Source organism: Haliotis rufescens, unplaced genomic scaffold (genome assembly GCF_023055435.1).
Source record: "Haliotis rufescens isolate VD_foot unplaced genomic scaffold, xgHalRufe1.0.p SCAF_5, whole genome shotgun sequence".
Taxonomy (NCBI): domain Eukaryota; kingdom Metazoa; phylum Mollusca; class Gastropoda; order Lepetellida; family Haliotidae; genus Haliotis; species Haliotis rufescens.
The window spans coordinates 55,356,844-55,379,789 of NW_025964223.1; the positions used below are offsets into that span (position 1 = coordinate 55,356,844).

Below are 22,946 nucleotides of genomic sequence, written 5' to 3' on the forward strand. Positions count from 1 at the left end.
TCAACACTTTAAATATTGTTCATCGCAAACAGGAGCCCCAGTGCCTATGAGCAAATCCCGAGGGGGAGGCACGCTTAGCATGACATTATGAAGGGGCATGCAGTAGCCCTGAAGCATTGTAATAAACAATTAACAAGTTGTTTATCCATGATGACATATGGACAAACATATAACTAAATCATTTGGTGCCATGTATTCAACAAAATCCTGTATCCACACTTGCTGTCAACTTGTATTTGTAACTTCAGGCCCATAGGAACAGGGGTCCTTCCGAATCTATTTTTTTATCAACAGATTTTCACAAGGAGAATTTTGCTCACCCCCTACCACCCATTGGCCAACATCTACATATATACAGCGTATTTGCTGAGCTACAAGGATGTAATGTTTGCAGCTACACCCCCACTATGATTTGGTGATATGTTATCAACAAAAATAACAATTGACTAATTTTGGCAAACACACGCAAATTGTTTCCACAAAGTTATCTTAGAGCTACGATCTGGTAGCATAGTGTTAAGCGCTAAGATGGCTTTCTGGAAAGGGCCAAGGCATGAATCTGGTCAAGATTCTATAACTGATTCTATCACCAGGACTGCATGCACCTTGTGGTCCAAGCCAAGATGACAAGGTCTTACATCTGCTGAAATGAGATTGGTTAACACATGAGGCGAGTTACTTTGCTCCAATCTTATTCATCAATCTAACGGGACGTGTTAACACACCAGCATGGTGGACATTCGGTCTGTAGGTGTATAGCCCTTGGATATGTGTTCCCTGCCACAGATAGGTTTCAGTCAAGTTGAATGCAAACGTTTAGTGCCAGGCATATAAACCTTCTTGCCTTTCATTCATACCTGAAACAAGTTCTGCTTTTCTCTAAAAAATTGTTTCTTTGGCTTTTTTTTGTTTAACACCGCACTCAGCAATATAACATCTCTATGACGGTGGTCTGTAAATAATCGAGTCTGGACCAGACCACCCAGTGATTGTTATCATGAACGCTGACGCAACTGGGATACGATGACATGCATGAACAAAGTCAGCGAGCTTGACTACCCAGGGCGGTATTCTTAAATAAACTTAAATCTTGAAAAAAACTAACTTCTTAGTTTTTCTATGAATACCACCCCCGATCTCGAACACGTTAGTCGCTTCTTACAAGTATGGGTTGCTGAAGACCAATTCTAACCCGGAACTTCACGGGTCTTTTATCAAACAAACAGAAGATGTGTCATTATCTTTTTGACACGCCTCATTCCTTGCCATGATCGAGTCAGGACCAGATGATGATGACCAGGGTCCGGTGATTCATTTATGAACAACGATCCACAGCATCTGGGTAAGATGACACTAAGCCTCACCACCCGATCCATTAGGTCGTCTCCTACGACCAGCACAGGTTGGACCCCGTCCCAGAAAGTGGTCACAGCTATAGGATTGTTATTAGTCAATTAGTTACGATCGCCATAGCGCTAAGATCGGTGTGTGGAGCGGGGCCGGGGGCCTATGTGAGTGAGTTGGGTTTAACGCCGCTTTTAACAATATTCCGCGTGTCAGCTTAATATGGGAGGAAAGCCCGAAGTGATGCAGGTCTCAGACGTTTACCAGTTCGGTGAAACCCACGAGAAACATAATCGGGGCGAACCGGGATTCGAACCCACAATCATGGGTTTCTGGCGTGCCCAAGGGACGCAACTCTGCACATCGAATCGCGGCGCCTTATACGACTGGGCCACCCGTGCCGCCCGGGGGTAAATATATACGACAAACCTACTTATGACCCAGGGCCTAGATTTTCGAAACGATCTTAGCTAAGATAAATCTTAACAACTTACGTTCAAAGATAAGATATCTTAAGGCTAAGATAAGATAGATTTTCGAAACTATCGTAAACCTGTCGCAGATCGTTCAGAGTTACGATACCTATCGTAACTCTGACAAGGAACTCATTTGTGTTAGAGATTGAAAAAGCGAGGTGTTTCCCAATGACGTCACGGGGATTTCCCAGCTGCTGACAATAACAACAACATAGATAAGTGACACGGAATTCATGATCACATTGTCAGGTCACATTGTTTAACATGCACATATTTGAGTGAAATTCTGTACAATCCTACATATGTCCTACATGTAGACGTGTTGTTCTTATGATAAAAGATGCCATGACTAACCGAACACAAAAAGCATTCGTGTGCCATGCAATAGCATTTTTTAAAGCCAAAAAATGTTATAATCAATAAGTATAGCGTTACCACACTTTAGCTATTAGAATGGAAATACTGTGCCAAATGATACTTCACAATTTTCCCTTCAAATGGTCCTCTCGTGACCGCGCAGAACTTTATGATACAAACACATCGCGTACAAAGTCAAGGACGAAAGTAAGGGACGTTATTCTAAATGACAATGACGAGACCTTTGATCGAACAGCATATGCGTTCAGCATTTAACATGCGTGTTCAAGTCTGATGTTAAGTGATGTATACTGTATATGTTTGTGTTTATGTCAAAAGTCAAGTTTATATTAGTGTAAACACCAACATTATACGTGGAAACACTCAAAACAAAAATTGTTCAGGAAGCTGCGCACCCACAAGCAAGATTTTATGACAATCTAAGCTTGTTAAGTTTGTTTTGTTATTTATGTATCCAATATATTTCACGAATTAACCAAGGACTTAAATACAATATCAAGCTATAAGTATTTAGATGATGAAATTATTTTTTATCTATATAGATCCATAATTCTTTTCAAAATTTATAAGTGACACTAATTTTCGTTCGCAAAGAGAGATAATTTCGGAATTGTCAAGTTATGTTGTCTCATGGAACAAGCCACAAGTTAACGTAAACATACATATAATGTAGTCATTTTCTATCCTTTTAAATTAAGTAGAGCTAATAAACTGATTTGTCTGATTTCATTTAAATCTGACTAAGGAGCGAAATACTTTGTAATGTGTCAAATCTATTCCAGAACGTAGTTCAATGATGTTTGGCTTGTCTGACAGCATTGCTGAGGATCATTTACTAGTATTTGTCCGTTGACCCTAAACGTGACAACGATTTTATTGTTTGAATGGTCTCAAGTATATCTATATATTTTTTAAACATAAAACGGGAAGATGTAGACTTAAATATTAAAAACACCAAAATATTTTAAAACCGGTTTATTGAATGCAAAGATTATTGTGTTGAAAATGTGTATTTTATATTGATCAGTATATTTCATTCAATAAACTTTTTTTTCTGCGAACATATATTGGAATTTGCAAACTATGCTACATTTTGACGAGAACCAGAACGAGCATGGGAACCCATTTTTTATTTGATTTGTCGATACGAAAATCTGTGCTTAACTTTTACTGTCAAAATTTCAGTAAATTGTTATATTTACTTGAATACATCTATATGCCGTTAATCAATGTTTTTAAAGAATGCAATTGTTCAACAAACAGTTTTTAATCATTTTTTTTTTCAAATATTTGTCTTTCAAGATGATATAGATAACATAGGTATTAAATTTAAAACGAAACAAATTACAATTACTTTTGAAAGAAAAATATTAGATATTGAAAACAAATATTTGATCACATGTATTTCCTTGTTAAGTCAATAATCACTACACTGTATAGTTAAAATTCAATTATTAAAACCACCCGTCCCACACGATTTTAGATGTAAAAACTTATGCGAAACCTTTATGGTTATTTTTACATATGTAGATTGATATAATTTTATCAAATGCGAAAATAAAGACTAAAGCATTGACACAAATGCGATCCAGAAAATATAACAGCGGAACTCTGCGCTTTATGAAAACTGTACCATTGAGCAAGGTGTCCCGGGCGAGTACAAAGGGAAACCACTCTCAACTAGAGTTTGAACTAAGATTAGCTCCCCCTGAGTTATCAATGAGGTCACGGTCATTACTGTAGCCTGCCGACACCTTCCCTTTTTATCCCTCCCAAATTATCGAAAAGGTATGTTGTTTCACACTTCTTCTGCATGGACTCGGATAGAAATATATTGTAAGCTATCGACTCCACAGTTATGTGGATCGCTGTCGCGATTGAGAATTTTTTTGACGCGAAATCCATGATGCGTTCTTTTTGTTTTCGAAGTGTCAATTTGAATCACTCAGTTTTACCAAATGAAATGTCAATGTTTGAACGTAAAGCAGACTTATTGTTTGGCAAAATATCTATGGAAAAGTATGCCGCCATCTTGGATGAAGATAAAATAAACTTACGACAGGTATAGGGCTATCTTAGATTTACGACAAACTTAAGATATCTTAGGGCTACGATAGTTTCGAAAATAGGCTACGATAGCCTACGATTTCCTTACGATAACTTTACGATAATCTTAGGGCTAAGATCGTTTCAAAATCTAGGCCCAGACCTCCATGTCACAGCAATAAAAAGCGGCGTTAAACCATACTCACTCACTCACAGCAATATATATTTTACCAAATATACGTTAAAGAACACTCGGTCTTTTTCATCTGACTATCATGACCATAGTCCTATATAAAAAATCGGGCGATCTCCTGAGTAGTATATTATGTCGGTTGTTTCACCTGAACACCGCAATATTCCGGCTAAATCACCGCGGCCTGTAAATGATCTTGTCTGGACCAGATAATTCAGCGATTGATGTGAGCAGTGATCCGCGTCGTATATGTAACAGTGCTAACCTCAACATACTATATATGTACGTAGTCCTGAGCATCTTCCCGGGGCAAGGGAGTTAACTAGGTATAAAAGTCGACTTTTATAGTCAGTTAACTCCCTTGCCTCGGGAAGATGAGTCCTGAGTGGAAGTTCTCTAAAGTGCTGTTCTGATAACACACAATCAACCACGTCACAGAGACTTACTACCCGAAACATTACGTACCCTTTATCATTCTACGTGTTATTCAAGGTAATATTGACGGGTATTTGTCATAATGAGAGAGTGAGTTGTGTTAGATGCCGCTTTTAACAGTATTCCAGTTATATTGCGGCGTGTCAGCTTAATGTCTGAGGAAAGCCCGAAGTGGTGCAGGTCTCAGACGTTTACCACTTCGGTGAAACCCACGAGCACGGGTATGGTGCTGACAAACCTAGAAACATAATCGGGGTGAACCGGGATTCGAACCCACACACATAGGTTTCTGGCGTGACCAAGGGACGCAACTCTGCACAGCGAATTGTCATAATGAAGAAAACAAACCAGTGGTAGTGTTTTGTGATGCAAGGCAGTGGCCAAAAATGTCAGGTTGGGGTCTTGAACACTATCACAGTTATAATTGTGCGTGACAGCCTAATGTATGAGGAAACCCGAAGTATGTCATTCACAGACCTTAACTGCTTTGATCTTGAACTTCAGTCAAAACACAGTAAGGCATAATATATGAAAGTTATGATTGATTGTCAGACGAAAGATCAGCTATGAAAATGAATGCGAACGGTTTCGGAACCAAAATCTATAACGCCACAACACACTCGAAACATTTCACATGGACCATGTAATTCCTCCGCGCATGTGGGTAGGTGGTCTTTTTTGGTTTTGACCGCCTCCGTGGTCTAGTGGTAGAGCTTCCCCCCGGAGAGCGGAAGGTCTGGGGTTCGATCCCCGACCGCGTCATACCAAAAGACGTTAAAAGATTACTTCTTGTACTTATTACTACCCTGTCTGGCGCTCGGCATTAAGGGTATTCATGTTAAACTGCGGCATGGCATCTCAGTGGGCTAGCACTATAAATCGGCACCAGTCCGGACTAGTACAAGCAGCCACACAAACACACACGTACATGCACGTCGCTATATAAATGCAATAATCTTGGACGCGACGTTAAACCCCATTTCACCTCACATTCTTGATTTTAAAAGGTCCTCAATCGTTCTCAGTCTGTGGTATCATTAAATTTCATTGTCTACAATAACACGTAAGCCCTCTGCTCTTGCTTTAATGCAGTATTTGTGATCTCCAAGTGCTGAACGCCTGGGAGCTATTTGCATGATTCAAACCAGCAGGACTCAACAAGAGGTAGTCAACATGTTCTATGTGCCTCGAGCTCAGTCTGTGATTTGCAGACTGAAGGACAGTTTTCTGCAGATACAAATTGGTATTGACCGGCTAACACAAGTCCAGGATCGATCATTCAGAAACCAGATAGACGTGGACGTGTCTAGAGACGGCTTAACGAACGTCAACGTAAGACACCATGACATATTTGGTGGTGGGTCTGTAATGATATGAGCGGGATCACTATGACTACCAGAGCGCCACCGTGCATGTATCCTGTAGAATTTAATGGCCAGCCACGAGTCCTGACCTTTCCCCCATTGAGAACGTCTGGGACATGATCGGGAGACGTGTACGTCGACGTCAAAAGCCACCTCGCCGACGTCAAAAGCCACCTGCTAAGCCGTAAGCCTAACTTTGCAAGGCGCTGCAAGAGGAGGGCACAAGACTCCCTCAAATTGTCACTGGGAGATTGATTCGGACCATGCCACGCCGTAACAACGATTATTGGGCATGGTCGAGTCATTTCAAACGTACAATTGTTGACAACACACGCCTATCGGGGGCGGTCGGGTAGCCTAGTGGTTAAAGCGTCCGCTCGTCACGCCGAAGACCCGGGTTCGATTCCCGACTTGGGTACAATGTGTGGAGCCCATTTCTGGTGTTCCCCGCCGTGATATTGCTGGAATATTGCTAAAAGCAGCGTAAAACCATACTCACTCACTCACTCACTCACGCATATCGTCTTTCTTGGTTGGGGACGGTGGGGTGGCCCAGTGGCTGAAGCATCCGATCGTCACGCCGAAGACGATTCGAGGGTTCGATTCCCCGCATGGGTACAATGTGTGTCCCCAATCGGGATATTGTTGGAATATTGCTAAAAGCGGCGTAAAACCATACTCACTCACTCACTGTCTGCATGGGTTGTTTACACCCTAACAATACATCGGCAAAATGTTCTGTTGATAGTCATGTTGCACCTTAATAGTCCTTCCTTTTTTCGACCGCCTCCATGGTCTAGTGGTAGAGCGTCCGCCCGGAGAGCGGAAGGTTCGATTCCCGGTCGCGTCATACCAAAAGACGTTAAAAGATGGTACTTGTTGTTACCCTATCTGGCGCTCGGCATTAAGGGGCTAAAACAAGGACTGGTCGGCTCGGAGTCAGTATACTGTGTCTGAGTGGGGTATTCATGTTAAACTGCGGCATGGTATCTCAGTGAGCTAGCACTATAAATCGGCATCAGTCCGGACTAGTACAAGCAGCCACACAAACACACACACGTACATGCACGTCGCTATATAAGTGCAATAATCTTGGACGCGACGTTAAACCCAATTTCACCTCACCTCACCTCACCTTACATCTCAAAACCTCTTCATATATTTGTAATTATGTCATTTTCGAATATTTCCTTCTTTTTTTTAAGAGTATACAGTAAACTACGGTTATAACGAAGTCAAAGGGACCAGTAATTTTAGTTTGTTATAACCGCAGTTCGTTATATAAGCATATATATATATATATATATATATATATATATACAGCCGGGACCAAAAAATAAGTTCTTTATATCCGTCAGTTCGTTATAAGCGTGTTCTTTATAAACGTAGTTTACTGTACATAAATTAAGCTGGTTTTCATAACCAGACAGATGTAAAGGCAGTACCGCATTATTCTTAGTCCGCCTAAAATATTGCTGGACACGTGGTAAGAAGCAATCAGATATTGCGACAGCTGCAGGAACGGACTAATCCCTTCAAATCAACATTCCTATCGACGATCTGTGTTCACATTTAAACATGTGAAAACTGTCAAAACAAACCAACCATGCATGACGCAGATATACACCTGCACGACTGGACTCAAACCTTGTCACGCATGACGACATGGAAAATTAAGCTTGTTTCACCTGTACGCCAAAACGTGAATGTACAACACTTCATAAGAACGTAAAAAGACAATAAGCCAGGAAAATATTTGCCGCAGGGCGTCGCGTCTTGTTCGCGTAACATGCTGTCATGTTTAAACCTAACACTTTAAGATGTATTCACTTACCTAATATAAGGTCACAATGTGAAAGTTTCGCATGAAACCTATATAGCTCTAATTTCCACTTAGTACTAGCTTCCATGCGAACATTTCACAATATGGCCTTGCAATATTAGGTAATATATTTTGAAGTGTTTTGTAATACAATCATGAACGTAATTATTTTTACGTTCATGGCTGTGTTGCAACAAATGTTTTATTCGCACAGTTGGTCCATATGCTGCAATATTCATGCATATACACCCGCTTCAGGGGCGTCACAGCTGATATCGACAGAGAATTTTTATCAATTTACTTTTATACAGTGCACTGCATGCTGCAATGGTGTGTGGCCGCGGTTACCGTACGTCCTCGTTCGTTCATTTTTTTATCAGTTCGAATCCCTGACTGATTTCCGGTTTGTCAGCACCCCATGCTCGTGGTAGGTGGGTCTGACACAGCTTTTAACAGTATTCCAGGTAAATCACGGCGTGTCTGCTTAATGTGGGAGGAAAGCCCGAAGTAATGCAGGTCTCAGACGTTTACCACTTCGGTGAAACCCACGAGCACGGGTATGGTGCATGACAAACCTGGAAATAAAACTGGAAGAACCGGGATTCGAACCCGAATTCATAGGCTTCTGGCGGGCCAAGCACGCATCTCTCCACAGCTAAATATGGCACCATAGGCGACTGGGCCACTCGTGCCCCTTCATGCTCGTGGGTTTAGAATTGGTCCTAAACAACCTATATGCTGGTCGTATATTATAGTAAGAGATGGGCAAATGGATCGTGTGGTCGGGTTCTGTTACTTGGCACCCCCGACGGCGTTGGGCATTGCTCATTGTATTAATCACTGGTTTGTCTGGTCCAGACTCGATGTGTGCAGGTGGCACTCAAGGAATGATGTTGATTGAATTGTATGATATGCTGGTATTATCACATTAAACAAATTAAAGAATCCTATTCAAGACACGCTGACGATAGCCACCATGTTATTGGTTCTTCGATTTGATTTTTTGGGAATTCCTTTGTTATTTTCAAATTATTAGTGTCACAACTAACGCGAACATTCTGTGAGCGTTAATTTAACTACGAAAAAACGAATTATCTACACACACACACACACACACACACACACACACACACATATATATGAAAGCGTTTTTACTCAGATGAAATATAGGACATTGCAGCAGATTACGTTTAACAATATTAAGGAAAGCGTCAACAACCTGTAAAAAAAATTACTAAGTCACTTTCTGGGTTGGCAGAGCGAGCTATCTGTCAAATACGACACACGTTTGTTTACGCGACACAATTTTCCAATGATAAATAGGAGCCTCTTGGAGGTGTGCCTCAACCAACCAATCAAAGCGCTTCTATTCGGGTCACGCTGTGTCAAGGAAAGGTCAAATGTTACAAACATTGGCAAGCGTGTTAATCGATAGGACGAATTCTACAAGATGGATGCTGTAATTGGAAAGAAACGATGCGTTGGCAACGGGGTCGTAAGTATTTTAATCACTCACTGTAAGATACTGTTTGCTTATTTTACAAGAACGTGTCTGGAAGCAAACGAAATGCAAGATGTCACCAACATCCTGCCCAGCCAGGGTGACATTGGATGATTGGTTGATAGTCCCATTTTGTTTTAGACTTGTACCGTTCTTGGGTTCATGTCGATTCCTTTTCCCGTTACTCCTGAAATGCTTCCATGCAACGGACAGTAAATGTGCTGGACAATAATCTTTAGATATTTTTTACAATGAAACACATCAGATACGGGGCTCAAATTTGTGTTTCTGAGACCATTCTCATCACCAGCTGATATATATAGGCCAAGATCGATAATGTTGGGAAGGATATCGATTAGCGAGCCATGTTTCTTTCCATTGATTTTGAGCTATTATGAAAGATGTTGTATTGAACAGTATTCCTCAAACTGTACGTTTATTCCTCTGGGAAAGCTGGAATTGACTGTTATATATATATATAAGACAAATATATTATCATACATTTAGTAAACTATTTGGGTCAACTATTTAATAAACCTTTCTTTTACTTTGCAAAAAAATGGAGTTGAATGGAGAAAAGCATAAAGCAGGCTGATTGCCATGCTGAGTGTGAGTGAGTGAGTGAGTTTGGTTTTACGCCGCTTTTAGCAATATTCCAGCAATATCACGGCGGGGGACAGCAGAAATGGGCTTCACAAATTGTACCCATGTCGGGAATCGAACCCGGGTCTTCGGCGTGACGAGCGAACGCTTTAACCACTCGGCTACCCGACCGCCCCTTGCCATGCTGAATTAATATCTTTTACAATTATTACAAGGTACATCAGTATTTGAACCTACTGTCATGTTACATGCTGTACCTTCTTCTCATGATATGTACCTTGTAAGTTGATGCCTCTTATGATACAATGACTATGAACACAATGCTATGTACCCTCTGAATTGAATAAAACATTAAAAAAACAAAAAAACTACTTTTTTCACAAATTTACTTAGGTGATTTTGAAAATAAGGTGATCAAGTTTATGAACAGCCTATAGGTGGAGCTTGAAGTTACAGAGTATATTTTCTAAACTTAATTTATCTGGGGAATATATATGTGGAGTGAAACATATGCTATGCTAACAGTTTAGATAATTTGGCATTGTAAGCATAACAGATATTTGACATTAAGAGAAAATAGTTGTATCTGGCAACCAATTAGAATAAATATTACAATTAGACCCCCAGTTACAATAAATATTTGTATCAGACTACAAAGATTATAATAAATATTTGTATCAGACTACAAAAATTACACTAAATATTTGTAACCGACTACAAAAATTACACTAAATATTTGTATCAGACTACCATTTGCAATAAGTGTTTGATACAAGTAATGATACAGTTTGCCATAGATTGAATGATCGCCATCTGGTCATAAATGTCATTCAAGTTTATTGATTATGCATTGTAATCTATATGCCCCGTGTGCCCACAGCAGGGTCAGCTTGACCAGCTGCCACACACACACACAGACTGGTTGTCAGACTGGCCGGCCATCTGAGAGCAGCGAGCAGGGCTTTAATAATACCGACACTTGTGTAAAGTAATATTTACAGTTTGGACAAATTAGCTCATCCATGGTGCCTGACCATTGTCCAGTCACCTGTGCATGTAATAGAGAGAAAATTCTTCGGTTTTGTGGAAATAAATAAACAATTAAAAAATGCTCCATTTTGAACAATTAAATGCATTTTTATGTGAACTAATTTTGTTGTTGGTACAGTTCCAGTTATATTGTCCAGATAAGCAAATATCTACATTAACAAGTCATTATTTCACAGTAATATCCTTTATTCACACATATTCCTTCCTAACAGAATTATCCAGGGTGCCATTATACAAGGTGATATTAGCGCTAAGGTGATCGTAACTCCATACCTTAACATAGACAAATGGCAGTCGTAGCGCTATGGTTGTTTTGTACAGCCGGGACCTTGAAAGCATGTCTCCAGTCCACAGACTCTGGACAAACACAATTTTACTGTTTGAGGAAGTTTGTATTACGCCAAAGAATGGTCAGGATATTTTCAAGTATTTTGGAGTATCAGAATACTCTACCAAATGAATAACCGTTATCAATGCTATTCCTTAGTTCTATAATTTTCCACTGTCAAAAATAATGCAAACTCATCAAGATAACACTGAAGTAATGTAGAACATATATGAAACAATCCTTCTGATGAGATAACAAACACCATTGTGAGTCAAGGCAACCATTTTACACCCTGTTTATCTTCTCTCAATGATAAAGGAGAGACTTTTACCACATTTTTCAATATTCATTCATTGTGAATACCGTATTCGACGTAATAAGCGCCCCGCTCTAAAAAGCGCCCACGGCGATATTTGCTAATATATTGGCCAATGAACAATCCTAATTAGCACCCCTTCCGATTGATCGACGTACACAGGACTTATTTATTCGCGTATAATACGCATTCATGTGTTATATGCACACTTAATTATGGGCAATTACATTCTGGAAAAATATATCTGTCGTACATAAACATTTCAGGCTGTCAGCATAAACCACGAAATTTATCTTTTAACTCTTTCCACTAAATTAATATTCTTATAAGAGCCCCCTATTTCTAATTTTGAGAGCGCCCTGGGCGCTTATTACATCGAATACGGTAGTTTACATTAATCAAAGCTGTGGGGCACGGGCCCCAGTTATCTAAGGCGCCATGATTCGATGTGCAGAGTTGCATCCCTTGGGCACGTCAGAAACCTATGAATGGGGGTTTGAATCCCGGCTCACTCCGATTATGTTTCTGGGTTATCACTGTTCTGGCATCTCCAGATTTGTGTATTGAATATGATTACATTGTTCTCATCTTGAACCTGTCAAACTGCAAGAGACTGTCCAAAGAAAAATAATCCTTGTCATTACTGTGGGTTATCCCCATGTTATGGGGTTTCGGACACTTAAAAAACATTCATAGTTTTCTCTCTAATCACATGAACAACTGTAAAACATCTCATTCACTATGAAAGACAACTTTCTCTAAAAAACAAGCCATCACTTGAGTATTTACAATGTCGCAATAAATGTGGCCGACCGAAAACGTATGATGTCCGAAAACCTATGATCCGACACTATATTTATTTTCAGGTCTTTGAAAGGCATTTAGAAGTGATACACATAAGGAAGAGAATTTATGGATGTCAACTTCTTTATTATGAGGAACACAATGTTTGGGAGTACATGCTTACTCCTTCATCAGGTGAATGATGATATATTTATTTCATCTGAAAAAGTTTTATTTTTATTATCACATAATAGTTTGTTCCCTAGTTCATTTATTTCAAAGATGTATACTTCGTTGTAGGAAAATATTTGTATTTTCAACAAGCTACGAAAATGAAAGCCAAATATATTAATTGATTTAAAACAATAAGAAAAATCTGTTTTTTTTGTAATTTAAGAAAGTGATTTATTGAGGATATTTTCCTTTTTTAAATTACGGAGGCTGCAAGGCCAAGGGAATAAGAAAGAAAAAGGTCATACAGTTATTTAGGTGAGCATAAACTGTTGTAGCTGACTTGAAGTGCTAAGTATGTGGCATATATAGTCAGAAATAGAAATATCTGCCTGAAAGCTCCCATAATAATGTCAGACTTGGTCATTAATGTCAAGATGGATGTGAGGTGAGTTAATGTATTCCAGCTACTGAAAGTGTAGGGTAAGCTAGGTGATGCTGACGAACATGATACAGACTGTTGTTAAAAGATGCCTATTCACTGCCATTTATGACTTCGAGAGTCAAAAATAACAATATTTGAAAATATAGCTGGGGATGCCACAGAGAGCTGGCACCACCCTCTGGGCTGAGGGTGAGAGGTCTTCATGGTTTGAGACTGGTCAAACCCCTTCTGCCTAACATCTTGCTTCTCTTCTTATTTCTCTGAAATTTAAACAATACAAAGAACACATTGTAACAGAAGGCAACACTTTATAACAGAAGGCAACGTATTGTAACAGAAGGCAACACTTTTTAACAGAAGGCAATATATTGTAACAAAAGGCAACACTTTATAACAGAAGGCAACGCATTGTAAGAAAAGTCAACACTTTATAACAGAACATATTGTAACAGAGGGCAACATATTGTAACAAAAGGCAACACTTTTTAACAGAAGGCAATATATTGTAACAGAAGGCAACACTTTATAACAGATCTAGAAGGCAACACATTGTAAGAAAAGTCAACACTTAATAACAGAACATATTGTAACAGAAGGCAACATATTGTAACAGAAGACAACATATTGTAACAGAAGGCAACACTTTTTAACAGAAGGCAATATATTGTAACATAAGGCAACACTTTATAACAGAAGGTAACACATTGTAAGAAAAGTCAACACTTTATAACAGAACATATTGTAACAGAAGGCAACACTTTATAACAGAAGGCAACACATTGTTAGAGAAGGCAACATATTGTAACAGAAGGCAACACATTGTTAGAGAAGGCAACATATTGTGACTCCACTCGATTCTGAACCTGAAAATGAAATGGACATTAAGGATACATCTAGTGCAGCCCACATGGTGGATGTTGAAAATCACCAATTTGCTGAATTTGAAGAATCTGCTGTAAGAACCCTCTTAAAAATACCAAATGGTCACGTGGAAGTTTTGAAAAGTGGCAGTATCAGCAGAATGGTAAGACAATGCCTGATCTACAAGTCTTTTCCTTTGAAAATGTGAATACTTGGTTGACCAAGTTTGTGATGGAAGCTCATTAAGTTGATGGCTCTCATTATCCCCCCCAAAATGCTGCACTTGATAATGTGTGGATTGCTAAAAAACATGAGAGAACAGGGAAATTACATAAACTTATTTATGTTAATCGGAACGACTACTCCCTTTCGAAGTGTCCATAATGCACAAATGACGGAACTTGCTTCCGATGGTTTTGGAACCTGTGCAAAACAAGCAGAACCCCTGACAGAGGAAAGCAAGTCTATTCTCGGGATGAAGGGTAATTGTGGAAGCTGGTGTACCCAGAGTCCACTGCATACCATGTTTGTCTGTAACTGTACATTGAACATTTTAAACAGCGAGGTCAAGACAAAACACTTGTGCAATGTTGCAACAGACAACACCTGGTAGGTGTGGCTTCCATCAGCCAATCAACAATAAGGGTTGCAGCCTATAAACAGGTGTGGTATAACTATTTGTTACACCACTGATAAGATCAAAGGGACCGACACTTATCCATGGTACAACATCAGAGAATTGGCATTTAGTTTTGTCATGGAGTCTTTGATAGGCTTTTAATATTGGAATAACTTGTAGACAGAAAACAATTTTATGGATAATAAATAAATTATGATGTTATCCTCAAAAAGTTTCTTGTCTTCATAGTTTTGTCATGTCATGAGTGTCACGTCACGATTTAATGTGGTGACTTATAGGTAACCTAGATTTACCCTGAAAACATGGTGTGATTGTTCCACTTTTTGAATTTATCTAACGCTGTGAAGGCAAGCCTAGTACATTCTCATGTCACCCGGACACATCGTTATAGCACCTGGCCAAATCGTTATCACTCTAGGTCACGTGGTTATGTCACCTTTGGCTGCTATTTGTACAGATTAAACCCAGAATATTAAGTACTTGGAACTAGATCATTGGCGCCATCACAGTCTTTGGAATCACAGAGATAACAGTCTTTATTCCACTCTCTGACAAAGCAACAGTGAATGGGATACTAGCTGTCGCCATGGGCCTTACCAATTATGAAGATGATACTGAGGTATGTCTATTATGAGTTTGGGGTTTCTAGGATATTGACAGATAATCATCCAAATAATTTTTTTATCAAATTTGGTAATTCTATTGAGGAGCTCTCAAATGTTGATAATGTTGCGGAAATGTCCTAATGCCATGTGTCTTCAGCTGAGTCACTGGTTTGTATTGTTTATTATTAAATTATAAAGGCAAACAAGTTACTTTTTGCAGCAGTATTTCATTTTTTACCCTATTTCTGTCAATTGATTAATGAGGACATTTTCAACTATGCTATCATGGTGCATTTGATAGAGTATGTTAAACCAAGAACTGAGAACATTTAAAATTTGTATGTCAAAATTAGGAAGGATTGGTTCTTAAGACAAGTCTCCCCTCAGTGCTCATAACTGTCCAAACATTTAAATAGTTCATCTAGTCGTATCTAGTAAATACATGGTTAATATTCCTCCACTTTTCCTATATAATACTATTATGATAGTTAAAGTAGTAAATATTGTACATTTGCAAGTGAAGGTGTAACAGGTTTACCACACTTGTACACCTGGAGTATATGATATGTTTCATCAGCCTGCAGGGCTATATTGATTCTGGTTGAGCATGTTGAGTGGAGTCACACTTTGGTACTCAAATATATGGTCAATATGTTTTTGTTCAATTTGCCTAGTGTATTTAAGGTAACAAAATCCCTTTTGTGATTATTTGTCTTTTCAAAAGGGAATGTGAGTTATATTATGCATGAGATAAATGTAGTGTTATCTAAAAAGACTGTTGGTGTTTTTAATCTGCCAAATGTAAAAATATTTTCTTGACCAAAAATTCCGCCTTTGTCAAGCTTATTTATTTATGTATGACTGGGAGGTCCTAGCAGTACCAATTTAAAGAACAGGGCAGGATATGCACATGAAGAACCGAACCTGAATATTGACATGTCTTTTCCTACATACCCACTGTGTATTATGATTGTTGTAAATCAGAGGTATAATATAAAGATTTGATACCTCCTGACATCAGTGACTTATTAATAATTCAGCATCAACAAGTTTCCAAAGTATCTGCTAGTGTCTATACTAGGGCTGGGACGGGTAACTCGGGTACTCGGGTCGGGTCGGTCCAGAGTAGGACCCGGGTACCCACAGGACTACCCGGACCCGTGGTTAGTTACGTGATATATGGTTTAATGCCAAAAACTTATTGTAGCTCAGTGGTTACACTACAAGTCTCTTTCTGATGATGCACACATTCCTTTGACTTTTATATGTTTGAGTAAAGATAAAACATCAGTCTACTTCAGTGAACGCATGATCTGATTGTTTGATACATGTATCTAAATAGTAGGGCTGCAGTAAAACAATTACCAATCAGACATTTTGTTCCCTTGCAGTGGGTACCCGGGTAGGGTCGGGTAATAGGGGGTCGGGTAATTGGGGGGCGGGTACCCAGGTAGTAAATTTGGACTGGTCCCAGCCCTAGTCTATGCTTAAGGGAAGGTTCCCACAGTGAAGTAAAGAAGTAACTATTTATTGCCTGTCCTGCCATGAAACCTGTAAACAAACCAGACAAGTGATCGATGGACCCGAAAATCCAGTGACACGATAGTGCATTTACTATTATTTAAATTATTGAAACTAATAAAAACTCTATGTTAATGTTGAATTACATCTGTTGTGCACAAGTGCAGATATTCTGCTGCTTAAAGTTAAGAAAACCTTTTAAGAAATATATTTGTTTTTGCAACACAGTGGGGACCCAAACATTTCTTTAGTAGTTCACTCAGCATAGATAAAAGCTGATGAGCTTATGATGAAACTCGGGACTTCCGCCAAGTTCAAGTAAATATTAAACGTCAATGTAAGAGAAGAACCAGTCTTGACACACGATGACACACATTGCCATGTTGTTCGTCTGTAGATCAGGCTGGCATTTGTCAGTGGGGTGGGTGGGCATGAAAATCAAATAATTCATTCAACCAATGTGTACTGTGTCAACTTGTGACCTGCAGAGGGGTAGCCAAGCTTAAACAGATTCCTATTGCCCCTTCATCAGCAACAGTTTGTTGGTTGGTTTGTTGTTTTACGCCACACTCAGCAATATTCCAGCTATGTGACAGCAGTAAATAATCAAGTCTGGACCAGACAATCCAGTGATTGGTATCATGAGCATCGATCCACGCTATTGGGATCGATGACATGTTTTAACCAAGTCAGCGAGCCTGACCACCCGATCCCGTTAGTCGCCTCTTACGACAAGCATAGTCGCTTTTTAGGGCAAGCATGGGTTGCTGAAGACCTGTTCTACCCCGGATCTTCATGGGTCCATTAGCAACAGTGATTGCTACTGAATAGCAGACACTTGCACATATTTGGTGGCGATTGTTAGCTTAGAATCAACTTTTGGTCAATCTGAAAGTAATCACGAACACGAACACGAAAACGAACACGAACACGACCGATAATTGTATCATTTGTTTTTGCTTATGCTCTTAAAATCGGACATTTGTTAAAGCAATTAAAAAATCATACTGCCATTTCCAGAACATATATATATGTGTGTGTTGGATGCATAAATAGATGTATAGGACATTTACATCCTCTTTTTGTCATAGCACCTACATTCATTTGTAGCACCTACATTCAGACCCAATGTTAATCTTAGTAAACTACAAGTGAGTGAGTTTGGTTTTATGTCGCTTTAAGCAATATTCCAGCAATATCACGGCGTGGGACACCAGAAATGGGCTTCACACATTGTGCCCATGTCGGGAATCAAACCTGTGTCTTCGGCGTGACGAGTGAACGCTTTAACTACCAGGCTACCCGACCGCCCCAGTAAACTAAAAGACAGCTATAGTATTAAGATATATTTGTGAAACAAATTGTTTATCCCATTTGATTAAAACTGTGCAAATAATTAGTATTGTCATTTTAATTTAACCCCCAAAGCATTAAATGTAGATGTGTCCAAATTATATATAAATATTTTTTCAATATACTGATACTGACTGTTCAAAAATCATGCATGTCATAGTGTTTGACAATATACATGGACAATTATTTAAAGATACCAAGCAAAATATTATGACAAAGTGCAATGCAGATGTCATCTTCCCGAGGCGAGAGAGTTAACTGACTATAAGTCCAGTTTCCACCCTTGCCGAACTAGGCTGGTATTATGGAGTTAGGTTTTGGCTGGACTAACGAGTCTATGCATAGTCAAATAAAATTGTGCACCAAAATTGAAATCCTGTTCGTAAACTGTCATGCAGTTCAGTCGGTTGCAGTATTTGCAAAGCATGTGCACTGCCAACTCGTCAACAGATATTTTCCAAATCTTTTCAAGTTTTTAATCAAGTTCCTCACGTGATTGGATGCACTTCACAATGTAAGAGCCGTTTTATCACAATATAGATCTTGATTGTCGATCTGATTGTCTTGACTGGGCGCCACCATTTTGTTTGAAGCAAATGCAAGTGATACGAGAGGTGGAATCTGATTGGTCCATAGGAGAGGCATAGAAGGGACATTAACTCATAACAGCCACTGGTGGCTCTAGGATTGAACCCAGGAATTCCAGCCTAGTTCGGCAAGGGTGGAAACTGGACTTAAAAATTAGTTCACTCTTTTGCCTCGGGAAGATGTGCAGATGTCATTTGAAGTTTAAAACAAATTAATAACATTCAATTACCTTTGTGTTGTTATTTAGGAACATACAAAATACAAAATGAACTTTATTGTAATCATCTGATCTTCGTCAAAGCAAACTGATTGTAGACAGTGAAATATAAAGTCTTCATATTTCAAGTTTCTCTAAAAATTCTGTATGTTGGTTTCTCACCTTATATGTAAAGACATTGAGAGATGAATGACATTTTGTATATACTGTATTATCACTGCTTATATCATCCTTTGTATAATAGTATTTAGAGTGTCTCCTTGGCCAGAACTAGCCTCATATGGTTAGTATTATACTGTTTGCTGTGTGTATGTATATATGTATCTTCTATGTACGCCATGTGTGACACTTCTTAATATACAATCAATTCATTCATTTGTTCATTCATTGTTCATCATATATTTTTTACTGATCCCAATTTAGATGTAATTATGATAATTGACAATATACACTTGCCAATTTCACTATACCATTTTATGCTAGCCATATTACAACTACCAAAATGGATTACAATGATTTTCATCTCTTTCATGGCAAACTATTAATTATATTATTCATACATTTAACAGAATTTAATAAAAAAAAGTATTTAATGTTTTTTATCATATTTATCCTGCATTTCATTGACATAATTTGTCAGCAACTGTTTTTTGTAACAATAGCTTTTTTCTCACTTGTCGCAGTTATGTATCTTCTTACATGGTCATAAATTACCGACCAAACATTATCCTTTAGTTTTTTTATTTTTACATTTCCTTTCATGTTATTCTACATCTGGTATAACAATCAATAACTGAACTAACTTTTGTTGTCTTATTTTGGTAAATAACACTTGTAAACGCGTTTTTTGTGTACATGCAGGACATAATTGTCCATGGACAGGCACCTTTTTTGTGTACACGCAGGACATGCTTGTCCATGGACAGGCACCTTATGTACATGCAGGACATGCTTGTCCATTGACAGGCACCTTTTTTGTGTACACGCAGGACATGCTTGTCCATGGACAGGCACCTTATGTACATGCAGGACATGCTTGTCCATGGACAGGCACCTTATGTACATGCAGAGCATGCTTGTCCATGGACAGGCACCTTTTTTGTGTACACGCAGGACATGCTTGTCCATGGACAGGCACCTTATGTACATGCAGAGCATGCTTGTCCATGGACAGGCACCTTTTTTGTGTACACGCAGGATATGCTCGTCCATGGACAGGCATCTTTTTTGTGTACATGCAGAACATGCTTGTCCATGGACAGGCACCTTTTTTGTGTACACTTAGGACATGCTTGTCCATGGACAGGCACCTTATGTACATGCAGAAAATGCTTGTCCATGGACAGGCACCTTTTTTGTGTACATGCAGGACATGCTTGTCCATGGACAGGCACCTTTTTTGTGTACATGCAGAGCATGCTTGTCCATGGACAGGCACCTTATGTACATGCAGAAAATGCTTGTCCATGGACAGGCACCTTTTTTGTTACACGCAGGACATGCTTGTCCATGGACAGGCACCTTATGTACATGCAGAACATGCTTGTCCATTGACAGGCACCTTTTTTGTGTACATGCAGAACAAGCTCGTCCATGGACAGGCACCTTATGTACATGCAGGACATGCTTGTCCATGGACAGGCACCTTTTTTGTGTACATGCAGGATATGCATGTCCATGGACACACACACACACACACACACACACACACACACACACACACACACACATCCCACATTATGTAGTCACTTGTATGTGTAATGAGGAACCCGTCTCACGTACACGTTACCGATGCGACGTTAAATTTTAACTCACTCACTCATGTACACATTACGTTGTCTTCTGATTATACATGCACGCTGACTGTTATAAATTGGGCATGTATAAAATCTATGATAATATGACATTCATCATGATACACATGGATATATGTACCCCGGAATACATTTAATATTTCACATTATAAGGTAACTTGCTCATTTTATCAATCACTGGTTTGTCTGGTCCAGACTTGACTATTCATAGGCCATCATCATATAACAGGAATGTTGATGAGTGGGTCATTAAACAACAAACAAACAAAAACAGAACAATTTGTTATGCATTAACATAAATCTGTTTGGATATTAACATTACTTAAGACCTGTGAAGATCCGGGGTAGAATAGGTCTTCAGCAACCCATGCTTGCCGTAAAAGGCGACTATGCTTGTAGTAAGAGGCGACTAACGGGATCGGGTGGTCAGGCTCGCTGACTTAGTTGATACATGTCATCGATCCCAATTGTGTGGATTGATGCTCATGATGTCAATCACTGGATTGTCTGGTCCAGACTCGATTATTTACAGACAGCAGTCATATACCTGGAATATTGCTGAGTGCAGCTTTAAACAACAAACAAACAAACAACATTACTTAACATACCGGTCCCTAAATATGGAATCAGTATATGTTTCATTAAGGTTGCCATTTTGAGCCCAAAGTACATAGACTGTGGAATGGCTTTTAACCCCCAAATCCAATGAGACATAACAGTCCCATGTGATGTTTATGGAGTGTTTTTACCTATATGTACACAGTGGGCCAATGTTTCATCATCCCAGACTGATCACATGCACACTGCCTGTAGCTAGAAGCAGAGAGGTGAGCTGGGTGCAGTCATCAATCCTCGGGCTGTTGCTGGGGCTGGTTGATGTAAACATAATCATGATAATTAGTCACCCAGAGTACAATCTATGACACTGAACCAAAGCATTGTTTACTTGGTACCTTTAGAACTAGTTGTTCATTATTTTGTATTTTTTAACCAGAAATGGATTAGAATGATGAGAGTATTTTATGTCAGCTGTGATAAATTTATATTTATGCAGTGTTGAATATTTAAAAATGAGTTTTACTTTTACAGTGTAATAAATCAACACGACCATTGGGCGTGCAAAGGTAACCATCATATTGCCTGGCTGACAGCTGGCTTTGCATGCCGCACGGTATCATCGCATTTTATCAAAAGTGTTACAACGTTCTTATTTCTTCACACAGTGTAACCAAATTGTATGACATTCAACTTGAGTTGATTGTCTTTCCAACAGTCAGCAAATCCAAAAGATCAATGCACTGCCTAGCCATAGGTAAGAGTGCCGGTATTATAAGTTTGCCACTTTTCAACATTAATCGTAACATGGATGCACCCATCTTCCTGAGGCAAGAGAGTTAACTGACTATAAAAGTCCAGTTTCCACCCTTGCCGAACTAGGCTGGTATTATGGAGTTACATTTTGGCTGGACTAACGAGTCTATGCATAGTCCAATCAAAATCTCGCAACAGAATCAAAATCCAGTTTGTAAACTGCCGTGCCGATTTCGGTCGATTGCAGGATTTGCAAAGCATGTGCATCGCCAAGTCATGGTCAACAGATATTTTCCAAAACTTTTCATGCTTTTTAAAAATTTGCTTGCGTGATTTGATGCACCTCGCGATGTAAGACCCGTTTTATCTCAATATAGATCTTGATTATCGATCAGATCGTCTTGACTGGGCGCCGCCATTTTGTTTAAACAAATGCAAGTGATGGAATCGAATTGGTCCATAGGAGAGGCTTAGAAGGGATGTAACTCATAATAACCACTCGTGGCGCTACGATCGAGCCCAGGAATTCCAGCCAAGTTCAGCAAGGGTGGAAACTGGACTTTCACAGTCAGTTAACTCTCTTGCCTTGGGAAGATGGGATGCCCCTGAATGTGGCAAGTAAAGTCAAGTAAGCGCCCTTGTTTGAAATATTAATGTCCAATAATTCATGTCATTGGAAAGTACAAATCCTAATGGTGATAGACATTTCACATTTATTTTGAAATACACAGTCATTGAGTATTTGCGTGAGTTATATTTACCGATAAAAAAATCATGATGA

General features: G+C 39.1%; 1 protein-coding gene across 2 annotated transcripts in view; it reads left to right on the plus strand.

Annotated features, from left to right (window-relative positions):
- The first annotated feature begins 9,436 nt into the window (after positions 1–9,436).
- The window catches only part of LOC124125615 (phenylalanine-4-hydroxylase-like), a 37,858-nt gene continuing 24,348 nt past the window's right edge, over positions 9,437–22,946 (plus strand). The window contains exon 1 of one of the 2 annotated variants that reach the window (XM_048383969.1): positions 9,437–9,553. In XM_048383969.1, coding sequence (XP_048239926.1) covers positions 9,509–9,553 — 45 coding nt within the window. In that variant the 5' untranslated portion in view covers positions 9,437–9,508. Of the gene's footprint in view, positions 9,554–15,218; positions 15,376–22,946 lie in introns of those variants that run through there. The other variant, XM_048383970.1, reaches the window with a different exon arrangement.